Source organism: Patella vulgata, chromosome 5 (genome assembly GCF_932274485.2).
Source record: "Patella vulgata chromosome 5, xgPatVulg1.2, whole genome shotgun sequence".
NCBI classification, from domain to species: Eukaryota; Metazoa; Mollusca; class Gastropoda; family Patellidae; genus Patella; species Patella vulgata.
In genome coordinates, this window is record NC_065883.2 from 32,035,918 (window position 1) to 32,061,955 (window position 26,038).

Consider the following 26,038-nt stretch of genomic DNA (forward strand, 5'->3'; position numbering starts at 1 on the left):
GAAATAGCCAGCAGTTCTCTTTAGCTATTCTGAATCTGTTAGGAATTGTCACAAATAGATGACTCTCAGTTTTCGAATTGCTTCATTTTGAGTTTCAGATTGAATGATTACACTTCAGCGTGGCCAGGTAGTAGAAAAATACAATATAAAAATTGTAATAAGGAATTATGTTTGTTTGGAAAAATTTGCCTTTTGTGATAACCTGCCCCCAGAGATAATAAGATATTTGATAATTAATTGATGTTATTTGTATTGATATTTTTAAGGCTAAATTACCAGGAGCTAGAGTGAGTGGAGGTGTGTCTAATTTCTCATTTTCATTCCGTGGTATGGATTCTGTAAGAGAACCGATGCATAGTGTATTTCTCTATCATGCCATCAAGGTAATTTTAGAGGACAATATTAGTTTTACAGTTTTTAGAATTTATTTGTAGATAATTCTTTTTTTTTAGTCTTTTATCAAAGTAAATTATATTGATTCTTTTAATTCAAAACAAAAATACAGTATTTGAGTATATTGAGCAATTTCATGAAATAATATTTATTTACAAAAATAATGTGCTGATTTATATTGTATTGTTTGCTATGTTGGGTAATTTCAGGCTGGAATGGATATGGGTATTATAAATGCTGGATGTTTACCAGTCTATGATGATATTAAACCAGAGTTATTACAACTGTTAGAGAATATATTGTGGAATAAAGATCCAGATGGAACCGAAAAACTTTTACAATATGCTCAGGTATCATAATGTTATGTAATTCATTTTTTCAACTGAAAATATTGTTTTAAATACGTGTACTGTTTCAAAGCATACAGACATTTCCTATAGAGCAAATCTAATTGTTAGTCCAGAGCTTTCAGAATAGCAGAAACACAATCAAGGCCTGTGCAATTGGTGGATATATTTCCATTGTCAGTTGGCATGTGCTTTGTCACTCAATCAGGGATGGAATTTCATTTGAAAACACACAAGCAAAATATTGCTTGTTGGTTTCAAATGAACAAGCAAGAATTGGATTCTGAAGAAATTGAAGGGGCAATTCTTTTTTTTGAATGAAAATATTTCTATTATCTTTAGATTACAAGCTATGTTATACTTTGGAGTATGCACATATTCCTTACAATTTCATCAATCTGTAATGGCTAATCATCTTTTACCATTTTATTGTAAGATTTTTACCACAATAAAAACGATCAGTTAGGGGAAAAAAACAGAAGAATTCCAAAAAAGGAAAATAATCAATAAACTTTCCATTTTTGGTCATAATTGCGGTCCTAATTTTGTGTAAAAGAAGAAACCATGTTATTCAGTAACAATAAGAGAAAATATGTGTTACACACATTTTGTATGTTTGCAACCTTCAAATTTGATCCTTTCTCAATGTTCTAGTGTTTATTGTTGCTGTTCATGAGATTTTGAGAATTCTTTCAGAATTTTAGTATACTTGAATTGTCACTGTGAATGAAACTCCCCTATAAATTAACTTGTTGTTTCATTTGAATCAATAATCTTTGAAATTTGTACTGTAGAAAAATGGTAAAGATGCTAAAAAAGTCCAGTCCGATGATGAAGAGTGGAGAAAAACCACTGTAGAAGAAAGATTGAAATACTCTCTTATCAAGGTGAAATATGTACCTATATTTTTGAACTATATATCTATATAAGAGTTTACACTAGTCGGCTAATTATTAATTGTTGTCCACTGCCTTTCAAAATAAATCCAAGTGACCAATAAAATGGGTTCCAACCAAATTTTGTAGATAAGTTGCTTGAATGGTGAGTATTCATAGATGTTCATATGAAATTTGTTGGTGCCGTTTGGGGGGGGGGGGACCAAGGCACATAAAAGATGCTAATTCAGACTTTTCCATACTGTTGCAACTGCCTCAGCTAAAATCCCCTGAGGCAGTATCACTGTAATCCCGGGTAACATTGTATCTTGTTTATTTAGCACTAATTTCTTTCACATTTCTTTAATATCAAATCTTTGTTTAAAAATTCGTAAAAATCATTTAAAATCACCAAAAATTATCTAATTTGTACTTGTGTCCAGTTTTCTCAGCTCCACCTGGGTAATGTTGAGGCATGGTTAAGGCAGAAATTTGGAAATTTTGTTGAAATAATATTTCTATGGTACCTACCCCAACCCCACCGATGTTTTGATAGAGAAAACAGGAAGTTAATTTATCAATTTTAAAACCATTTGTATGATTTTTACAGGGCATTGATAAATATATTGTTGAAGATACGAAAGAAGCAAGAACGAGTTTTGATAAATATCCGCGACCTCTTCATGTTATAGAAGGACCTCTCATGGATGTAAGTAAATTAGAAATCAAAATGGTTTATAATTAAAAAATTCAATAAAATTAAATTCTATCCATAATTTTCTTTGTTTGAAATGATTTGAAGATATTGTTGTGTTGGGATCACTACCTTCTAGATGCCTTCTATATATCAGCACGTGGATGGACGGTCATGTTCATATCTCAAACCCCCCTATATATTAACACAAGACATGTTCGTACTTCAAGCAAGCACACTCCGGAGTATGTGTGTCTGTTTTTATTAACTTCAATCTATATATTACAGTGAAGAGTCGACAGGGGCAGATAACTCCCGTCTCACATGACTTACAATATTGATCATCCAGTAGAGAGAGGATCAATACGACATCCCCCTTTCTTCCAAAAAGAAGAAACTGGAGTATTACAACATATTGACAAATTAAATCATGACTTACAATATTGATCATCCAGTAGAGAGAGGATCAATTCGACATCCCCCTTTCTTCCAAAAATAAGATACTGGAGTATTACAATTGACAAATTAAATAGTATCTATATGACATACCCCTTTCTTCCAAAAAGAAGAAACTGGAGTATTTACAACATATTGACAAATTAAATAGTATCTATATGACAATATTAACATTAATTCTTAAATCTGTTTGCTGCTTAATCTGCTTTACTATTAACATATTTTATTATGTCCACTCTGCTACTGACCATAAACCAAAACATCTTGGTTTGTGAACTTATCATTAACACCTGGACAACGTCGCAATGGCGGCTCTCCATTTTTATATGCCCACATTGAAATGTGTTCATATATTATCGTTCCCCAGTCCATCCGTCGGTCGAGCATCCACAATTGCTTTTCGACGCTCTAGAGGCTAAAGTTAATTTCCGATTGACTTTAAATTTATACATAGTGTTTAAGTTCATGAGACGATGAAGCCTATCGATTTTCAGGGATTTCCGATAATTACTGCCAGTTTTATGGCCCTTGATCATTTTGAAAAATTTTGTAAAGGCTCCAGAGACCAATGTTAATATCCGATTGACTTTAAATTTACACAGTGTTTAAGGTCATGGGACATGGACGCTTACTGATTTTCAACAGTTTCCGATAATTACTGCCAGGGTTATGGGCATGATGGTCCTTAATCACTTTGAAAAATCTTGTGGATGCCCTAGAGGCTAAAGTTTATATCTGATTGACTTTATATTTATACACAGTGTTAAAGGTCATGAGACGAAGAGGCCTATTTATTTTCAACGATTTCCAAAAATATTTCTGATTGTTGTAGCCCTTGATATTAAATATTTTATTATATACTAAGTGTTCGTATAGTGCCGAACTAGAAGCCAAATGGGTTGTTACTCATAATCAGAGTATAATGTGTTGTAAGTGTTTTCATTACTGACAAAAAAAAACATATACACGACAACCTTTGTTGTCTGCCCAGAAAACTTAGCTGCTGTGGACATATTTTTTGTTGCCTGGCAACCTATCTTTGTATTATTTGTTTTATCTATATATTGTTAGGCAGTTTTTCTGCATTATTTATTATTTTAAACTTAAACCTTAGTCGACTTCATTACAGGTTGTAGTCCACAATGAACCATTTCTATTTATTTTATTGCATGAAATAATTACATGCTCTCAAAATGAGTAATGTTCTAATAGCATAATTGTCCCCCGCGTTTTGAAGAAAGCAGGGGACTATTAAAATGTGTCTGTCTGTCCGTCCGTCTGCCTGTCTCACTTTTTTGGGCCACAATAACTCTCCTTCTAATTCAGCTAGAATGTTCAAACGTGAAATGGATTTATATAAGCTCTGGCTTGTTTTCAGATCCCATAATTAAATATTATATCTTTATAATATGTTAATATTGATAAAATAAATATTGTTATAAAAAAAATGTTCAAACTTAGTGTAGGTGTTTATAAGATCAATCAATGCCTTGATGGAGTTCGAAGATGAGCTTTTTCTGCTTCGGGTAAGCAGAGATAAGCCATTTGATTGGTTGCTTTTGGACACGATATCTTTAGTTCTAATTAAGTGAGAGTGATCAAACTTGGTGTATAGTTTCATTACATCAATACCTTGACTAAGTTCGATAATTGAGGTAGAATGTTCAAACTTGGTGTACTCATTCATTAGTTGAATGCTTTGATGGAGTTTGATGATGAACATTATCTGCTTACGGTAAGTAGAGATAAGCAATTTGATTGGTTGATGCTTTTGGGCCCGATAACTTTGGTTATAAGTGAGAGCGATGAAACTCTGAGTATAGATTCATTATATCATTACCTTGACTAAGTTCGACGATGAGAATTTTCTGCTTAGGCTAAGGAGCGATAAGCTATTTGATTGGTCAAGACTTTGGAACATTACGACTCTGCGTTTCATTGAGGTAGAATGCTTAAACTTGATATAGATGTTTATTAGGTGAATGTCATGACTTGAGTTCAATGATTAACATTTCCCACTAAAGCTAAGCAATTTCTTTGACTTTGATTCTATCTGATAGAGAGTGATGAAACTTAGTATTAGTTGATAATCAGTTTGATTGCTCGATACTTTTGTAAATGATAAATGTGCAATTAACTAATGTGTCATCTATTTATTTCGAGATTCGACGGGGGACATCAGCCTCACTATTCGCTTGTTTTAAAATTGTCAGAATGGGAATTGGTGTAGGTGGCATGTAAACTTTTACTGCATGTAAACTTTTAAAAATGTTATTTTACAGGGTATGAGTGTTGTTGGTGATTTATTTGGAGCCGGTAAAATGTTTTTACCACAGGTTATTAAATCTGCCCGTGTCATGAAGAAAGCTGTAGCATATCTTATACCTTTTATGGAAGAAGAAAGAGTGGCCAAGATGGAGGCTGATGGATTAGATTCATCTGTAAATATATTCATCTTTTAAAGTCAGGGCAGTAAGACTAATAGAAAATAGTCTTTTATTTGAGAACATGAAATGAATGTGTCACGCAATTAATGTAACCAGAACATACAATATATTGAAATTAATGTGACCAGTCACACTTGTAATTTTTAACATAATAGTACGAAACCTTCAACTCGATAATGACAATATTTTTATGTATCAACAATCAACAGTGTTCATTAGCCTATCATCTGGTTAATTACCATTGATTAATGTATTGTTTTGAGGGTTGTCATGTTTTCATTCACCACTGATTTCCAACTCTACATAAGAAAATTATAAAAGTATTTGAAATGAATGCGATGTGTGATAGGTCGCATCTAATACATTACGGAAATTTCTTGCTGGCAACAATTAATTGTTTCACAATATATTCAGGAGCATTATAACATTTGCCAATGGAGGTACTTTGTTTTATTGCTTTAAAAAAATTAGATATGTATGATTATTTGATTATTAAACTTCACTTAATTTGTTAAATTAATTTTCTTTTCTAATTTTAGGAGCCCGCCTGGGCTGGAACTATTGTTATAGCTACTGTAAAAGGTGATGTTCATGATATTGGTAAGAACATTGTTGGTGTTGTGTTGGGCTGTAATAATTATAGGTATATATAATTTATATACAGACTTTAAGCAGATAACTTAGTTAGTAATATCTTAAAATTTGAAAGGCTTCTCCATTTTGAAATATTCCAATATGTACTCCCAATACTTGACCAGATAAATATAAAGGTTTAGGTCTCTGTAAGTGAAAGTTTAAATTGAACAATTTAGTTCTATGGTTGTAATACTCACATGAACCAGTTGTCAACCACTGATATACATAGTCATACAACTGTCTGTATAAACTGTGAGACTAGTGAACATATGGCCTGTTTGTGTTTCATGCCTTTTACATTTATGCAGTAGACTTTTAATAATCACTACAGGTCATGAATACCATGATTAGAACCTGAAATAGGGTAAATAAGTGCTCAGTCCTGCATTAAAATTAAACATAAAAAAAAAATAATTTATGTATAATGTGTTATGTTGAAATCATCCAAGTCATGTGTATTTTTTTTTTAGGGTTGTCGATCTGGGTGTCATGACACCATGTGAGAAAATTTTGGAAAAAGCTATTGAACTGAATGCAGGTAGGTCAACCAGTGAAAACAAGTATGGGCTTACTATGGACCAGGAACTGAGCATGATGTCATCTCGGCCATCTTGGAATTGCGAAGTCTTATCAAAAATCGAAGTCCATCAATTGATACACAATTGACAATGTTTCATGTCGAGTATACTTAAATTGGCGAAGCCTTTTTTCGAAGAGCATAACCCCCAAGAACAAGAAGAACAAGATGGGTAGACCTTAGGGCCCAGTTCACGGTCCAAAAATGATATTTCTGTTAGCATTGAAAACTCGAATCAAAAAAGAATGTGAAGAAAAAAAATTCAATATTAAGAGTCTTAATGGTCAGATTTCTATTTTCCAGAAGTATAATTGATTTGTTTTTACAGATTTTATTGGTTTATCTGGTCTGATTACACCATCTTTAGAAGAAATGGTTCATGTTGCTAAAGAGATGGAAAGAATAGGCTTGAAAATTCCTTTATTAATAGGAGGAGCAACAACATCAAGGTGACAAACGCTCATAGATCTAAAGCTCATGAAAATATCATTTTGATCAAGCTTTCCACAAAGGACGTTTAGTATTAAATATTTTGTTTACGAAAAAATATGAGAATTTTTTTAAGTAGATTCTGTATTTATTTTTTCAGAGCTCATACAGCTGTTAAAATAGCACCAAAATACAGTAATCCAACAATTCATGTTCTAGATGCTTCAAAAAGTGTTGTTGTGGTAAGTTGAACATGAAATAAATCATTTTGATGAAATCTGAATCAAGTTTTAGCATGATAAAATATTAATTGAAACATTGCATTCAAATATGTGTTGAACTCTATCTTATAGTTTTCAGCTCTGGTGGCTATTGCTATGATGATTATGTTTATATATTATAGTGTTCAGCTCTGTTGAATGATAGTGGCTATGACGATTATATATTTGATATACAAGAAGAATATGAAGAAATTAGACAAGAACATTATGAATCTTTAAAGGTAAATTGTATTAAAAAATTTAATGAACTACATTTAGCTCAAAAAAACTCTTGAAGAACTTAAAAAAAATTTGAGTTTGTTGTAATTAGAGGGATCATTACCATGTACTCACTGTCTATCACAATCTGAACAACAGAGCCACTGTACATGTAGAGAAGTGATTTTGACACAGTCAGTAGACATAATATTCATACTACGTGATCACACCATAATATCCATACCAGATGATCACACCGTAATATCCATACCACTTGATTAAACCATAATATCCATTCCACTTAATCAAACCATAATATCCACACCAAAGTAAAATGGCAATGACACCCAGAAAACCTATTTTATCCCTAACTTTGATTTTGAATAGCTGACAGTCTTCCAAAACTCATTGAAGCCGCTTCGGTCAACCTTTATTGTCACAAAAGTTAGATGTTCTTAAACATGGAATTTCTTCATTATTTTACTAAAATGCATTTTAAGATATTTATTTAATTGATCTTGAAAATAGCCAAAATGTGGCTGGAATTACGGAGACAAATGGTGGTTCATGGTATTCGTGAGGAAAATACAGCTGTCATTTAGTTTTCTCGCGATATTTTTGTACATGTCTTTCACTGCTGCATTTTTCCTCCAAGCCTAATATAAAGAGCACTTCATTTAAGTCAATGATCTTTTACTGGTAGTCTTAATAAGGCTATTGGTATGATAAACTCTTTCCCTAACATAAGATGCTTCTTTACCTTGTGCTTCGAGTATGGAACCTCTTAATATATACTCAGCCAAATTAAAAACTTGACACTCAGGATTTTTAGGACTAGATTTTTAATATTTGGTTTAAGACAACTATTTTAGTGTTATGTTGTGCACAGACGACCTTCACATCAGCAGAAAGCAAGAATACATCGATAACGTTCGTGATGTCACAGTACCCCCCAAAATGAAATTCACAGACTTGGAGAACAATCGGAATAAAGTGTTTAGTAACGGTTGTGGCCTCCTCTAGCGTCTCGTACTGCCACACAACGTCTTCTCATGGATCTCAGAACATTAGTAAACACTACCCGAGGAAGACGTTGCCACTGCTCAGCAAGAGCATGTTGAAGGTCCTGCAACGTCAGTGGTGGATTCACTTGCTGACGAACACGTCGACCCAGTTCGTCCCAGATGTGTTCAATAGGAATAAGGCCGGGGCTAAGCGACGGCCAATCCAGGACTTGGACACCAGCATTTCTTAAAAAATTCTGGGTAGCAATTGCTGTATGGGGTCGAGCATTGTCTTGTTGAAACGTTAGTCCAGGCCCATGTCTCTGCATAAACGGAAGAAGAAGAGGTTGCAAAATCTGATCCCTGTACTGGACAGCATTTAAGTTCCCATGGACAACAACAAGGGGAGAACGTCCATGTGCACAAAAAGAACCCCAAACCATGACGCTACCGCCACCAAATCGGTCAACTTCTCTGACGCATACTTCACCTCGTCTGCGGTACACTCGGACCCTGCCATCGGCAAATCTCAAAGTGAATCGAGATTCGTCACTAAAGACAACCGAATTCCACTGTCTTTGAGTAAATCTTATGTGTCTTGTGGCCCACACAAGTCGGTTACGGCGATGAAGAGGTGTCAATATTGGTCCATTATAGGGCCTCCGAGATCGAAGACCAGCAGCCTGCAAGCGATTTCGAACAGTTTGTGCAGTTACCCTTCCACCAAACATCTCTCTACTTGTGGAGGTTGCGGTGACAAATCTGTTTCTAAGATGACGTAATCGTATTGCTTGATCTTCCTGGAGTGACGTCACACCTGGCGCTGCCGCCCTTGGGCGGTCGGAAATAGTTCCAGTTTGAAGCACTCTCATTCTAAGATTAATTATTGTCTGGCGTGAACAATTAAAGGCTCTTGCAACAGTGACCACAGACTGACCAGCATAGAGCCTACCTGTAGCTACCATATCCCTTTAGTATATGTTTAATAGTGTTATTTTGTAAAATGTATAAGGGTAGAGTTTGATGTCTACTTTCGGTTTCACTGGTTTTCGGAAAATCTTACTGGCGGTCTTAATCCGAGCCTCGGTTTGAGAGTTCGCGGTAAAAATATAATGATGGCGTGTTGTCATTTCCAAGTGTGGACGGTTTATTCGGTATTTGTTTGAGGATGTGACCCCAAACAACTTGAAAACCAGTGAATTCCGTGAATTTGTTAATGTGCGGTTAGATGCGGATATCTAAACCCATTCAGTAAACTGTTTTTCTAATACATATATGATTTAGTATGTACATCGGTTGACTGTTGTGAATTTCACTGTGTTTCAAATATGGGATAGAGTTCAGCGGTTATTATTCTAATAAACTTTGAACTTTTACTTTGTTTTGAGTTTAAATACACTGTGCAGTGGGCACATGAAGTTTTCAAGTTGTAAGCGGACCTACATTAAGACTGGTGTGTTTTACCATTCAACAGTTGGTGTGTTTTTATATGACGTAATTCATGTTTTGGTGCTTTATTATTTTGTTGACATTAAGGCCTACTTGTGAACTTAGTATGGATCTCGACATTGACAAGTTCCCGAATGTCTCTAGGAGGAATGAACTTTATAGGGAACGAGATATATATCTCACACAAGTCCGAAAGCTCAAAGAAGAGATTCGGTATCTTATAACTACTAAGGACTCATTTTGTAATATTGAGTATAGGATCTCAAAACACGAAAGTGCGTGGAAGAATTTTGTTCGATGTCACGAGAATATTTATAAAGATTTGGTGGACACGGAAGATGAAGACGCATCTCGTCAATTATACGAGAGTGAATTGTTACAGAAAACACAATTTGACAAATTGACAATTTCGTGGCAAAACGATAAAATGAAGAAAAAGTCTGATGAGAATTCATTATTCGGTAGTGTTGATAGTCACAATTCAAGCTCAGTTCGTTTGAAGAAGAAAGAACAGTTAGCCTTGGCTAAGCTTAAGGTAACACAGTTACAGAAAAAACATGAATTAGAACAGAAAATGTCAGAATTAAAGCACCAATCAGAGTTAATGGAAGCAAAAATGGAGGAAGAACAGGCAGAAGTTAGCCTCAAAGTTTACACGGATGAAGAATCTGATGAAGAAAAAAGAAAAGATGTGTCTACTGTTCCTTATGTTAATGACTTTGATAATTTTGAATCTCCCTTAAAAATGAACTTGCAAACTAGTATTGCTAATGCTAATTCTGCCATGTATGCTAATAATGTATATGTCCCACCCCCTCCTGTTGAACAATTTAATCCTGTTAGTGTTGTCTCATCGAGTTTGTCAGCCTCTATATCAGATAGTTTACCTATAACTGTCTCCAGTAATTTACCTGTGTTTATGTCAAGTAGTGCCTATTGTAGCTCTAATAATTTACCTTTGTTTACATCTGTTAATATTCCTTCATCTATGCATGATAGGCCTTATACTGTTTACTCTATGCCATATGATAGATTTAATCATTGTTTACCTGTTCATACAGCAGAAAGTACTGGTGTAAACACTGCTACTTATTTTAATCCACATGTGAATAATGTTGTTCGACCTTATTTCACTGTACCACCGCCTGTTAGTAATATTTCATCAGGGCATTTTCAATCTGCTGTGTCAAACAATATGTCTGTAAATCATATTGATAATAATCATAATAATAATCCGTTTGTACTTTCTCAACGAAATCCTATCACAATGCATGAACATATTAACCCTTTACCTAACTTACCAAATACAGGTACAGGTTTATTAAATTATAGTTTAAGTTCTGATTTGATTCAATTTGATGATGATAATAATGTAAACGTTGATAATGTAAATGTAAATCAACAAGTTAAGCAGTCCCCAAACGGTTATGTAAATTCTTCACATAACAGTGACATGATGACAAAATTGTGTGAAGCTATGTTAACACCAAAGTTGGAATATCTACACTTTGATGGGAATCCGCTGAAATACGCATCATTCATTCATAATTTCGAAACATGTTTAGAAAGCCAAAACTCAGACAGTTCTAGGAGACTGCAGTTATTGATACAACATTGTACTTTTAAGGCACGCGACGCGATAGAAAGTTGCGTAAATTTACCACCCGAGGAGGGGTATGTCACAGCTAGAAAAACATTACTAGAAAATTTCGGTCGATCACACATTGTAGCAGACGCTCATTTGAAAAAACTTGAGAATTTATCCCCAATTAAAGTCGCAGACAGTGCGTCGTTGTTGGAGTTCGGACGTAATTTGGAAGACACGTACAGAGTATTATCGGGAATGGGACCAGAATATGTGACAGATTTAAACCATATTAATACAATCAGATCATTAAATAAAAAGTTGCCTTTACATATGAAAGCCAAATGGGTAGAAGTAGCGGGTAAAATCTTGGATAATGGTTCTCGCCCAAAATTTAATGATTTTATGCAATTTATAAAGAACCGTGCGAAGTTAGTTAACAACGAATACGGAGAAGATTTACTTTCTAATAATCACAGTCATTATAATGATAAACTTAAAGATAATAATAATAGTAAGCAACGAAAATTTTATAGTAGGCCTGTAACTACACTTGTAACGGAGGAAAGGAAGCCTTTGTTTAAACCAAAGGACACTGTTAGTAAGCAGGGTGCTACTAATGTGAAATGTTTACATTGTTCTATGTCACATAATATCTGGAATTGTGAAAAGTTTCTCAATATGTCTAATCAAGATCGTGTTAAATTTGTCTTTGAGAACAGACTTTGTATCAGCTGTTTACGAACTGGTCATGTTGCTAAAGTTTGTGATAAAACATTTGTTTGTCAAATTAAAGGCTGTATGAGGAACCATAATACACTATTACACGGTGCCGATTTTTCTGCCTTTAGGAAGGACATTACAACCGAAAACACTAACCTAAAGGAAGTTGCAAGTAATAGATCGGTTACAGCCGCTACTGGGGCTGGCGTCCCTCGCATTTCTTTAGGTGTTATACCCGTAAGACTAAAAATAGGTCAAGGAAAATCCTTTACGACTTACCTCGTACAGGATACTGCCAGTGAATTAAGTTTATGTGCTGAAAACAACGTGGAGATCCACGAGAATGATGATACCCAAAAACTTACCTTGACTGGTGTGACCGGTTCAACGGAAATTACCAGCCGAAATGTTGATATTGTTGTTTCATCGTTAGACGGAACTGTGTCGTATAAACTAGAAAATGTTAAAACTGTTAAAAACTTACCTATTACTAAAAATTGTATCCCGATGACGGATGATATCAAGAGTTATCCCCATTTAGATGATATTTCGTTGGGACACGTCGATATTCCTGAAGTAAGTTTATTAGTTGGATTAAAGGAGAATCCCAGTTTGTTTATCCCCCTTGAATCTCGCTCTTCAGGAAATGAACATGATCCGATTGCCGTTCGGTATAATTTGGGATGGATGATTCTTGGACCTTTAAATGACTCGAAAAGTTGTGATGATTTTACAGTAAACTATTTAAAAGTCGAACCGGTAACAGATTCGGATGAACTTTTAAAACATCAACTTGATCGTTTGTGGACCACAGATTTTGCTGATCTTGAAGTTGATAATAAAGTAGGAATGTCGGTTAGTGATAAGCGAGCTCTGGAAATTATAGAAAACAGTTTAACTAAAGTTGATAACCACTACCAAGTAGCCCTTCCGTGGAAAAGCGTGACTCCCTATCTTCCAAATAACAGGACCGTGGCTGAAAACAGACTAAACGGGTTAAGGAGGCGATTTCTACGAAACCCAACGTTATTTGATCGGTATAAGGATACCATTCAAGGTTACATCGACAGTGGTCATGCTGAATTAGTGCCAGCAGAGGATGTGAACACGACATCGCCAGTTTGGTATTTACCGACTCACCCGGTAACACACCCTTTAAAACCTGATAAGGTCAGGGTTGTGTTTGATTGTGCTAGTATATTTCGCAATACATCTTTAAATGATCAATTGCTTCAAGGACCGGATTTAGCGAATCAGTTAACTGGTGTTCTCTTACGATTTCGGCAGGATAAGATTGGTATTGTTTCGGACATCGAGGCCATGTTTCACCAAGTCCGTGTGGACCCGAAGGACTGTGATGCTTTACGATTTTTGTGGTTTAAAGACAGTGATTTGTCTAGTTCTGTTGAAGAATATAGGATGATTAAACATATTTTTGGTGCAACATCTTCTCCCTGTATAGCGAACTTTTGTCTGAAAATGTGTGCCAAAACTCATGAAAGTGAATTTAATCCGGAAACAATCTCGACTGTTCTAAATAACATGTACGTGGATGACTTAATGAAATCGGTAGACACTATAGCAAATGCAACCAAGCTGTATCACGAAGTGACCGAACTTTTGTCTTTAGGTGGATTCCACATAACTAAATGGTGTAGCAATGATAGACAGTTCTTAGCCACCATTCCGGAAGCGGAGAGAGCAAAATCCGTTGTTAACCTTGACATTGAAAAGTTGCCAACCCAAAGTACTTTAGGTATCAAGTGGAATACCGAATCGGATTGTTTTGTTTGGGAAAATGCTGATAAACTTTCTAATAGCGCATTAAACAAGCCTATGACTCGTAGGGGTATTCTTTCTGTTGCATATTCACTGTTTGACCCCCTCGGATTTGTTGCGCCCTTTCTTATGAAAGCCAAACTATTGCTGCAAATGTTAAGCAGGAAACAATTAGGATGGGATGATTCAATTCCAGACATTGATAAAAATCAGTGGATTAGATGGTTAAATGATTTGAATCGTTTATCGGAGATTAAAGTTCCTCGGTGTTATAAATTACAAGACTCAAGTGATATTGTAGATATTCAGTTACATGTTTTTTCGGATGCCTCGAGAGTAGGGTATTCGTCAGTAGCCTATTTACGATGTGTAGATAGAGATATGAACATCCATTGTGCTTTTGTAATGGGCAAGGCTCGGTTAGCTCCATTGAAGGAGATATCAATTCCTCGGTTGGAATTATCGGCTGCTGTTGTGTCCGTGAAATTGTGTCACTTGATAAAGAGTGAAATTGACTTTGAAATTAACAAAGTTGTGTATTGGACTGACTCAATGTCGGTTCTTAAGTGTATTAACAATAAAACTAAACGTTTTCACACTTTTGAATCAAACCGGTTAACCGTTATTCATTTAGGTTCAAACCCCTCTCAATTTAGGTACATTGACAGGAACATTAACCCCGCTGACGACGGGTCTAAAGGGTTAAAGATGAAATCGTTTATTCAAAACGATAGGTGGTTAACGGGACCTGACTTTTTGTATCGTGATGAGTTGTTTTGGCCGGATAAAGTGAACATTCCTGAAATGATGGATACTGATCCAGAAATACGTAAAGAAGCTCAAGTGTATGCTACGGTTAATGTCCCGGACAGAACTTTGTTTGATAAACTGTTTGAATATTTTTCATCTTGGTGGAAATTAAAAAGAGCTGTTGCTTATCTGATACGTCTAAAGACTATTTTAAGAGACAAAGTGTCGGAACGATTAAACGGGAGTAAACCAAGACAGTTATTAAAATATTTGTCTGTACAAGAAATAAGTTATGCCGAATCGCAAATAATTAAATTTGTCCAGAAAGGAGATTTTCCAAAGACGTATAAAGCTTTAAGTTTAGAATCTGAGTCTAATGAATCGTCATTAAAGGAAGTTGGATCTTCGTTGGTTAAATTGAATCCTCAACTGGAAAATGAACTGTTATGCGTTGGAGGTCGATTGGAGAATGCTTCAATTGATGGATTGGCGAAACATCCAGTAATTTTGCCATACAAACACTCGGTTACGGACTTAATAATTAGAGAGTGTCATGTTAGTGTCGGTCATATGGGACAAGAAACGGTTCTTGCCACTTTAAGACAGAAGTTTTGGATAATAAAAGGCCGATCAGCGGTAAGACGGATACTTTCAAAATGTGTAACCTGTCAGAGGAGATCTAAGCCAACCGAAACTCAGTTTATGGGCAATTTACCGAAACAAAGACTTGTTGCTGATAAACCACCGTTTTCGTGCGTTGGAATTGATTATTTCGGACCTTTGTTAGTGAAACAGGGACGAAGTGTTGTGAAAAGGTACGGCTGCCTTTTTACTTGTATGACTTCAAGGTCTGTGCATATAGAAATTGCACATTCACTAAACACGGATTCTATGATAAATGCCTTACGGAGATTTGTTAGTGTTCGTGGTCAACCAGAGGAGATATGGAGCGATAATGGTTCGAATTTCACAAGCGCGGATAAGGAACTTAAAGAGGCACTTAAGGATTTTAATCAGTCTAAACTATCTAGATTTTGTGTTCAGCGGAATATAACTTGGAATTTTAATCCACCTGCGGCCAGCCACATGGGTGGTGTGTGGGAGCGAATGATTCGTTCAGTACGCCAAATATTAAAATCTGTATTAAAGGAACAGTTAGTTTCGGATGAAGTTTTATTAACTGTTGTAGCTGAAGTGGTGTTTATCTTGAATAGTAGGCCGTTAACGAGAAACAGTGATAGTGTTTTAGACGACGGGCCTTTAACACCAAATCATTTGTTGCATCTTAGATGTAGTAATAGTTTACCCCCTGGTATATTCGAAAAGAAGGACTTATATTTAAAACGTAAATGGAAACAGGCCCAATATTTGAGTGATGTTTTTTGGCGCCGATGGGTAAAGGAATATTTGCCTACATTATTGGAACGATCTAAGTGGAATCACGCCAAACGTAACATTTGCATTGGGGATCTAGTGCTTTTAGCGGATGATAATTACCCACGCGGTCAGTGGCCCTTGGCTCGAATTGTGGAAGTATTTGTGTCTAAGGATGGGTTTGTGCGCACCGTTAAGCTTAAAACAAAAGCAACCGTTGCGACTTGTGCAAAGCATCACAAGGATGCTAATATTAAAGATGGTTATGTGGTTCTTACTCGACCAATTCATAAAGTATGTTTACTTGAATTGGACGAACCTGTTATCTTAGATAATTAGTTATTGATGTACATGTATGTTAAAGTAACTGTTTGGAAATCTGTAATTTGTATTTATTATTGAGTTAGCCATAAGAATTAAAATGGTAGCTAATTGGTTTTTTTTGTACATAAAAATGTTTACTGTCATTTTTATGTAGGGGCTGGTGTAGCTACCATATCCCTTTAGTATATGTTTAATAGTGTTATTTTGTAAAATGTATAAGGGTAGAGTTTGATGTCTACTTTCGGTTTCACTGGTTTTCGGAAAATCTTACTGGCGGTCTTAATCCGAGCCTCGGTTTGAGAGTTCGCGGTAAAAATATAATGATGGCGTGTTGTCATTTCCAAGTGTGGACGGTTTATTCGGTATTTGTTTGAGGATGTGACCCCAAACAACTTGAAAACCAGTGAATTCCGTGAATTTGTTAATGTGCGGTTAGATGCGGATATCTAAACCCATTCAGTAAACTGTTTTTCTAATACATATATGATTTAGTATGTACATCGGTTGACTGTTGTGAATTTCACTGTGTTTCAAATATGGGATAGAGTTCAGCGGTTATTATTCTAATAAACTTTGAACTTTTACTTTGTTTTGAGTTTAAATACACTGTGCAGTGGGCACACTACCTATAGCACGTAGACGTTCTACATTTGAAAGGCGCGGCATTTTCTAACAAAGATGAAAATAACAATTTTAATTTGTTTTTCCAGTTCAAGTTACGTGTGCGTGTTCAGTTTAAGCAAACTTGCATCGATTGACCTCACGAGTTTGTGTTTGCACGTGTTTTTCAGGTTTTTCATCTTTATATGCTCAAAAGTCACGTGATCCACGTGACTTTACAATTTTATGAAATTAAAGGCTTCTTACTACTTACTATCGTTAGAAACACTTTAAAATTTATTTGACTTACCAGAAAAAAAAATTTGTTGAAATTCATCAGTGTCAAGTTTTTAATTTGGCTGAGTATATAATGTTCTTTAATTTATTGTGATTGTGTTACAGGACAGAAAATATGTGAAACTAGATAAGGCAAGAGAAAAAGCATTTAAAATTGATTGGAAATCTGAAGCTAAACCAGGTTAGCTTCTTTCTTTTTTAATGATTAATTATCTCAGATGTTTTTATCACAAAGGGGATTTTGTCAACCCATATTTTCTTTATTACAATAAAACACTTCAAAAATACTATTTACGGTAACACGACGACGGACAGTAGCCAAGCTTAACTGATAAACAAATGTATAAGTAAATTTGCAATGAATCAATAAATGACAAATAAGTATTGCATATAAAATAACAACAGTAATATAACAACAATAGATAATGGTACAAAATTAAAACACTGTAATATGTAATGAGACATATTGATTTTAATTTAATAAACATTCGGCTTCCCAAAGATGGGGTACAGTATAACCTGCCACAGATTGGGAGCAGGTAATGCTATCAAATCATTTAAATTTTTGTAAATTATATTACGTCCTCTTGTAAAAACTCATTCTGTTATTTTTACCATTTCAGTGGAACCATCTTTTCTTGGAATAAAAATGTTTGAAAATTATGATATTTCATCTTTAGTGCCATACATTGATTGGAAACCATTTTTTGATGTATGGCAATTGAAAGGAAAATACCCTAATCGCGGATATCCGAAAATATTTAATGATAAAGATGTTGGTATGTACTCAATTTCTATAATCTTGGAACGCTGACACTTTTTCAGCTTGACAAATAACTTTTCACTTAATCTCTGAAGACACCCAAATTTCATTGTTCTATTTGTTGACACTTAAATCACTGATTAGTAAACTGTTTTATTAACACTAATAATACAGAGAGGCCGATCCCATGTACTCTTCCCAAACCCTCTAGGCGGAAGTGCCTCTTCCCACCCTGAACACTGCGCATGTACAAATACATAGCTATATAAGGTAAGTAACAGTAAATATTATAATTACAATAAAGGCTAACAGTATTGATATATAACACAGCATCAATTTGAAACATCAAAAGATATTAGAAGATTATGCATGGTCATAGTTTTATGTGTAGTTAATCCTATTATTTTTAAACAGGAGAAGAAGCCAAGAAAGTATTTGATGAAGCCCAGGACATGTTAAAGAATATTATCAATAATTCAAGTCTTACTACCAGTGGTGTTATTGCGTTTTATAGAGCAAATAGTGTAGGTGATGACATACAGGTCTATGATGATAATTATAAACACATAGCTACATTTCATGGATTACGACAACAGGTAGGATGCTATTAATTTAAAATGTGGTAAATTTTAACCAAATGATTATTTAAATATTACTAATTAGCCAATGAAGGGCTTATCCTTTACTATTAGAGTCATTGTAAGAATCAAATATGTAGAATCGATACATATCAATGACTCATTCGTAGATGCAGCCTGTAATAAATATCAAAAATTGTATTAAAGAGTTTAAAGGAGCTAACAGGTTGTTTTGGTTGATTTGATGTGTTATTTCAATTATGTTGTGGGACAACCCTACATGATTTGAATTTCCTTTTGAAGTACATTTAGCTGAACACAATATCAGTTGTATCCCAACATTGGCTCTATCTAAATTTAATTATATCAACAATTTTATTTTGTACCTAAATCTGTGAGGTTTGATCATTTTAAATTTAATTTGAGAATTTTTCAGCATTTACTAGATTTATGATATTGTATCTAACAATTCATTAAATTATTATATATACAGGCAGAAAAAGATGGTGGTACATATGAATGTTTATCAGATTTTATAGCACCTAAAGACAGTAATATAGAAGATTATATTGGACTATTTGCTGTTACAGCTGGTATAGGTGTTCAACAAATGTGTAAAGAGTAAGTAAAATGGAGTAGTACTTCTAATAACATTGTTTCTTGTCATATTTTGTAAAAAGAATTTAAAAAGCAAAACATAACCTGTCCTGCATAGTCAAACAGTGTGCATTTTCTTCTTCAATATCTCTGCATCTTCTATATAAATTGTCTTTTTGAAAATTGTATATTTTTGTACCCCTCCTTTCAAAGAAAGCAAGGGACTAATAAAAGATAGATGTGCAATCAATTAATATGTGACATCTATTTATTTTCAGATTGGGGACATCAACCTCATTGTTGACTTGTTTTATTACAGATTTGAAATGTAATATTCATATGCTTTTTTTTTCAAATAAAGCTTTATATTACAGATTTGAAAGTAAATATGATGATTACAGTATTATAATGGTAAAAGCTTTAGCAGACAGATTAGCAGAGGTAAGTCTATCTCACTGATATATCAACTAAGTCTTTAACCTTGTAAAACATCAAAGTTTAGCAGTTTTCATTCTGTCTATTGTTGAAGATTTAATATTTTTTTTGGTAATAATCATTGAACATGCTTCACTCACTTTCAGGCATTTGCTGAGCTGATGCACGAAAAAGTGCGACAAGAATACTGGGGTTATGCATCATCAGAAAAATTAGGTGCTCAAGACTTACATCGCATTAAATATCAGGTATAGCAAGTACATTGTATTATAAGTACTCAATGATTGATATTTAAGACACTGTGGAATATTTTTTAAATTTCAGGTTCAGATATGCTACAAATTTTTATTAATGATCAAAGTTTTGAATTTTACTTCATGACATTATCCATTCAATGTAAAAACTTCCTGTGTGTTAAAAATTTCCAAATCTGGCAGCTCATTGAAAGTGTCATTGACAGGATAAAACCTTGCATAACATTTTTTGAGACATGGAGGCACAATGTCTTTATCATCATTCATTTACTGGGATCGTTGATCAACTTGGAAATGATGTGCATGATCTATCACTTTTAGGCCCCCCAAAATGTAGGGGGTGTTTATTACAGTTCAACAAAAAATAGACACTATTACTGTAGCCAACAGTTTTTGACCACCTTTGAAATTTTTTATCTTTCCATCATTCAGCTTCTGTGCTAGCCAATTTTGACATACACATGTACAATTTGTATTTTCAGGGTATACGTCCAGCACCAGGATATCCTAGTCAACCAGATCATACGGAAAAACAAACTATGTGGAAGATATTAGATGCGGATAAAGTTGGTATTAAACTAACTCAATCTCTAGCTATGGATCCAGCAGCTTCAGTTAGTGGTTTATATTTTGCTTCACCACACTCTTCATATTTTTCTGTTGGTAAAGTAGACAAAGATCAGGTAAGTTACATTAATCTTCTACTGTAACATGCCAGGTCGGATTAAAACCCATATGACCCTAAGTAGTTTAAAGGGTTTTGGTGCATCCCTATATAATATATAAACAAAAATAAACCATAAACAAATGTGGTTAGAAGTTAGAGTTATTTTTGAGCTTTTATACACATCATTAAGTTTAAGTTTATAACATTTAATATAGCACTTATTACTGCAATATATGCATTCAGTGGCCCTGTACAATTAATACAATATTAGGATTTATTATGTTCATGAATATACTATACCAGTGAGTAATTATTAGTAAAGGTCCTTTGAAAGAGATACGTTTTTAGTGATTTCTGAAAACTATTATTAACTGAGACAAAGCCGGTAACAGTAAGAAAAGACACAAAAATAAAAAAAAATGGTTAAAATTTCTTAATTAATTTTTGAATTAAATATTTTAAATTTGTCATCTAACAAAGCAGAAATTCTGTGGTGCCCCCCCCCTCCCTCCCATGATGCCCTTTAGAAGCCAGTGCTTATTTTGTCCTGGATGGGCAAAGGAGTTTGAATCCTGCAAATTGTGTGCTGTGCTGTTTCGATTTCAGATAAATTTAGTACTGACTAGATCTGGGTGAGGGGGTTGGATGGCTGAATGGTTAGCATGTGCGCGCTGTATCATAAGGCCTGTCATTGAGTCAACTGGCGTGGTTTCGAATCCCCGGTGTACGTGACAAGGAGTAGGGTCGCCTGTCCAACCTTGTGGGTTTTCTCTGGGTCCTTCAGATTCCTCCCACTGCTAAAAAATTAAACCATATGTAAGTCCCGAGTTGACCTAGTTTGTGTGGAGTGGACGTTAATCTCCATTTCTCTCTCTCTCTCTCAGATCTGGGTGAACTCTCTTTGGAAGATGTGTATGGAATATGATGAAACTTAAAATATATCTTTATATCCCAAAGATCTCACTCCCTTTCGATAATTGCGCATTTCAGACCATAACTTTCTGGATTATGGCCCCTGATTGTACTAAAAATTGATTTTGTTTTCAGCTTGTTCTCTATCCATCTCTTGCAAATCTAGCCTGGCAACCGGTGTTTTTTTAAAACAATATTTTAATTCAGAATATCTGAATGAGATTGGAGAACAGGCTTAAGCTATGTAAAACCCCTCTCTCTATATAATATATATACATAATATTAATACAATTTGGTTAGTTATTGCCAAATAGATATACAAGATGAGCGTGCTTAGTGAATACCATAGCTAAAATAACTTTTAACACATAATTGCTTTAATTATGCTGTCAGGACCTGTAAATACATTTCTTGTTCTTTATGATTTTATTTCAAATATGTTTGTGTGGTATTTATTAAAGTAGTTTCATTTTTATTAGATTGAAGATTACTCTAAAAGAAAAGGAATGGATGTGAATGAAGTAGAAAAATGGCTGGCTCCATATCTAGCTTATGATGTGTAAATAATGATCTGTTCTTTTACCTTAAGATTCTACATTCAGTTTTTCTTTAACTGAATAAGACTCCATGTTTATACATCATCAATATAATGTGGAAAAAAAAATCTCAGGAATACATAACTTTTGCTTTAGTGCTATTAAATCTATGTCATACCATTAAATATGGTAAAGTATTTCTTCTTTACTGTTTAAATTCGGGACATGCATTTATAATGTGAATAAATAACCAGTCAGTTTGTAACATTACAATGTGAAATAAGCCAGCATCCAATATATTATAATTATGTGATCTCAAAGAAGTATTATCACTTTTACTAAAAACATATTATATAATTAATTTGGAACAAAATCATATTTAAATCGGCATTATGTGAGAGCAATAATTGCTTATTGCTGGTCATTTTTCTGACTTTAAATGTTATATAAATTATTATTTAGACATTTATTCACCTGACAAGCCCATAATCAACTCTCTAGATCATTGGATGGTTTAGATATTGAGTGGATTAGACAGACAATGCCTGCCAAATCTTAGTTATACATTAATATCGCTGGAAACTGTCAATAAAAGGACTAACAAACAATGCTTTGTTTATTATGGTTCTTGACAATCGAGAATATGAACTGTGGGTGAAGTTTCCAAATGCCAATGATTGGCAATTGATGGCTATTTCTTGTCAAGACTTGCCACTTTCACCAAGAAAATATTATTTAATCTTATGTATCTTATATAGACTTACCTAAATATTGAAAATCTTTGCGCTGACCTAGCATAAGGGTATTTTGTACAAGCATAATTTAAACACCTTGAAAATTTATAAATGATTGTATAGCTTATATCTTTATCTCAGTGATAGACAAGAGGATTTGTTTCCAATATTGAACACCACTGATGTTACAGTCAAAGATTACTGGCAAAGAACTCCAAAACACTAATGCCTCTTTAATGCCATACATGTATCTATTGTTATCATTGTACTTAAAATATGTTTAACTAGCAGGATACCCGGCTTAGCTCGGGGGTCATAACTCCGAAACCGGAAGTGGTAGACTAACGCCACCTGGCCTATGTTACTCCCCGGTCCGAGCTACCCCTATACCCCAAATTTCAGACTCGGGGCAGATCTAGTGTAGCCGCCAACCCCGAACAGACCGGCTTCGCTCGGGGGTCATAACTCCGAAACAGGAAGTGGAAGACTATCGCCACCTGGCCTATGTTACTCCCCGGTCCGAGCTACCCCTATACCCCAAATTTCAGACTCAGGGCAGACCTAGTGTAGCCGCCAACCCCGAACAAACCGGCTTCGCTCGGGGGTCATAACTCCGAAACCGGAAGTAGTAGACTAACGCCACCTGGCCTATGTTACTCCCCGGTCAGAGCTACCCCTATACCCCAAATTTCAGACTCGAGGCAGATGTAGCCGCCAACCCCGAACAGACAGACTTCGCTCGGGGGTCATAACTTCGAAACCGGCAGTGGTAGACTAACGCCACCTAGCCTATGTTACTCCCCGGTCTGAGCTACCCTTATACCCCAAATTTCAGACTCGGGGCAGACCTAGTGTAGCCGCCAACCCCGAACAGACAGACAGACAGACGGACAGACAGACAGACAAACGACAGTCACAAATATATATATAGATAGATTAAAGATACATTATGGGAGATTAGATAAAGAGCTGAACCGAGTATTTAGTGATTGAATTTTGGGCTTAGCCTCGATCATCATTACTAAAGTCAGTACGATAAAAAACATAGTCTCGATTATCCATTTTTAAACGCCCACATTTTCATGTGGTCGTATATGCCATTGCCCCTGTTTGTCCATTCGTCCACAATTTGTTTGTGGTCACAATTTTTATCCGATTTCAATGAAACTTGAAATATAGATTTATCGCCCTAAGATCTCGGTTCCTTACGATATTGGCATGTATCGGACTGTAACTTCATGGGTTATGGCCCCTGATTGTACGAAAAATCACGTATATAGCTTGTGGACCCTATAGGGGTCACAATTTTTATCTAATTTTGTTGAAACTTGAAATATAAGTTTATAACCCAAAGATCTCAGTTCCTTTTAATATTTGCGCATATCGGACCGTAACTTCCTGAATTATGGCCCCCGATTGTACAAAAAATCACGTTTTTAGCTTGTGGACCCTATAGAGGTCATAATTTTTTATCCGATTTAAAAAAAGATTTGAATATATCTCCGTTACACCCAAAGGGTGGTTGAGTTTGAATTTCGTAAAAATTGGACCAAAACTGACAGACAAAATGGCCACGCCTCGTCCTCAAATAGCGTAAAAATATGGTATATCAAGGTTGTGGACCCTCTAGAGGTCACAGTTTTTTTCTGAAATGTAAGTTTATAACTGTCGATGTTCCTGAATATCGGATCGTAACTAACTGAAATATGGCCCCTGATTGTATGAAAAATCACGTTTTTAGCTTGAGGTCCCTCGAGAAGTCACAGTTTTTATCTGATTTAAAAAAAAACATGTGAATATATCACCATTACACACTAAGATCTTGGTTCCTTTTGATATTTGTGCATTTCAGACCATAACTTTCTGGATTATTGCCCCTGATTGTTCAAAAAATCCTGTTTGTTTTTAGCTTTTTCTCTATCCATCTCTTGAAAAATGTGGGTGTATCCTGCCTGGCAGCCACTAGTTTGATTTAATCAGAAGCAGCAAACCGAGTTCTGAGTTCTAATCCAGTAAATATCGCAGGCTAGCGATGCCATCGAGAGTTGATTATGGTCTGGATAAGTTAATTAATGTCTAATTAATAATTTAGATAACATTTCAGGCCTAAAGAAAGACCTGCAATTGGCAGATTTAGCTCTTGCATAATGTATGTTTAAATGTTTACTTGTATTACGGTTATGACAAAATATAATTTATAAACCAGTTTTTGTTGAAGTTACTTTTTTATTTTATGAATTTTTTTTTAATTAGATTTATAAAAACAAATCATTATTGTAAATTGTGTTGTTAACATATAAATGCAATGTAAAAAGTGCTTATTGTACTCATATTACAGAAATTAAATATCCCATTCTACCATTTTGTAGAAGCTGCACTAAAGGGGTCACTCATCTTAACCCTTTGTGGTTTTTTAGATACAAAATATCACACTAATATCTGGACATTAAAATTATTTTTATTACACAATATAAAGAGTCACTTGGTTCAACTTTTGAATTTTTGTTTTTTTGTTTTTTTTAACTTTTGACTCGCATACAATAGCTCAAATTATGCAGTGTAGTTTTGATAATTCAAATGATAAAGAGTTAAGTATTTTGAAGTCTAAACACATTCATTGTACCACCTTAAAGGTCCTTGCTGAATCTAGGGACCTTAAGATTATTTCACTATTCACATTGTCAACTTAACACTAATTTTACCAGACAGGTTATAAAATCAGTATTGACTGGTTAAATTATCTCAAGTGTATTATACATGTATAAGGGTTAGAGTTCAGGTAAGCTTATAGAATTCTGTGCTATAACATATTTTTTACTATTTGTTATATTTTTGTCTATTGTTGATAGCTTGATGTAAATATTGTGTTTAGAAACAAGGTTTTATTTTTAAATACATTCTTAATACATATTTCAAAAAGTATTTCAATAATGACATTGATTGTTATTTTCAGTTACTAAATAATTATCATTATGTATATATAGATCTACATTAAATAAAATTATATATTTATATTTTATACTTGTGTTGTCGATAAAATGATTTTATTATTAAATGCACATGTGCCATAGAATGTTCTATACAAATTTGTATCAAGAAGATTTTTATACTTGTATTGTGCTCTGTGAATCTTACAATTTCCATGTGGACATGACCAAATATCATAAAATTCCATGATTTGTAGCCCAATTGCCTGGATAACTATGTCTATATATATTTGAAGAATTTATAGTAAGCGATCATTACAATTATCAAGTCACTCATACAACTGATGAAGGAATTTCCTTCAATGCATTACATGACACAGCTAAGCAAATTTAGCAATAGCTGTATTTTTTTTTCTG

General features: G+C 34.5%; 1 protein-coding gene across 1 annotated transcript in view; it reads left to right on the plus strand.

Annotated features, from left to right (window-relative positions):
* LOC126822278 (methionine synthase) overlaps positions 1 to 25,690 on the plus strand; it is a 49,708-nt gene extending 24,018 nt beyond the window's left edge. The window contains exons 17-34 of the mRNA XM_050551064.2: positions 267 to 383; positions 603 to 743; positions 1,535 to 1,627; positions 2,226 to 2,324; positions 5,048 to 5,206; positions 5,752 to 5,855; positions 6,319 to 6,386; positions 6,754 to 6,874; positions 7,015 to 7,096; positions 7,258 to 7,356; positions 17,324 to 17,399; positions 17,842 to 17,997; positions 18,396 to 18,577; positions 19,053 to 19,180; positions 19,531 to 19,597; positions 19,738 to 19,839; positions 20,328 to 20,528; positions 21,904 to 25,690. Of these exons, the coding sequence (XP_050407021.2) occupies positions 267 to 383; positions 603 to 743; positions 1,535 to 1,627; positions 2,226 to 2,324; positions 5,048 to 5,206; positions 5,752 to 5,855; positions 6,319 to 6,386; positions 6,754 to 6,874; positions 7,015 to 7,096; positions 7,258 to 7,356; positions 17,324 to 17,399; positions 17,842 to 17,997; positions 18,396 to 18,577; positions 19,053 to 19,180; positions 19,531 to 19,597; positions 19,738 to 19,839; positions 20,328 to 20,528; positions 21,904 to 21,987 (2,079 nt within the window). The 3' untranslated portion in view covers positions 21,988 to 25,690. The remainder of the gene's footprint in view (positions 1 to 266; positions 384 to 602; positions 744 to 1,534; positions 1,628 to 2,225; positions 2,325 to 5,047; positions 5,207 to 5,751; positions 5,856 to 6,318; positions 6,387 to 6,753; positions 6,875 to 7,014; positions 7,097 to 7,257; positions 7,357 to 17,323; positions 17,400 to 17,841; positions 17,998 to 18,395; positions 18,578 to 19,052; positions 19,181 to 19,530; positions 19,598 to 19,737; positions 19,840 to 20,327; positions 20,529 to 21,903) is intronic.
* The last annotated feature ends 348 nt before the right edge of the window (positions 25,691 to 26,038 follow it).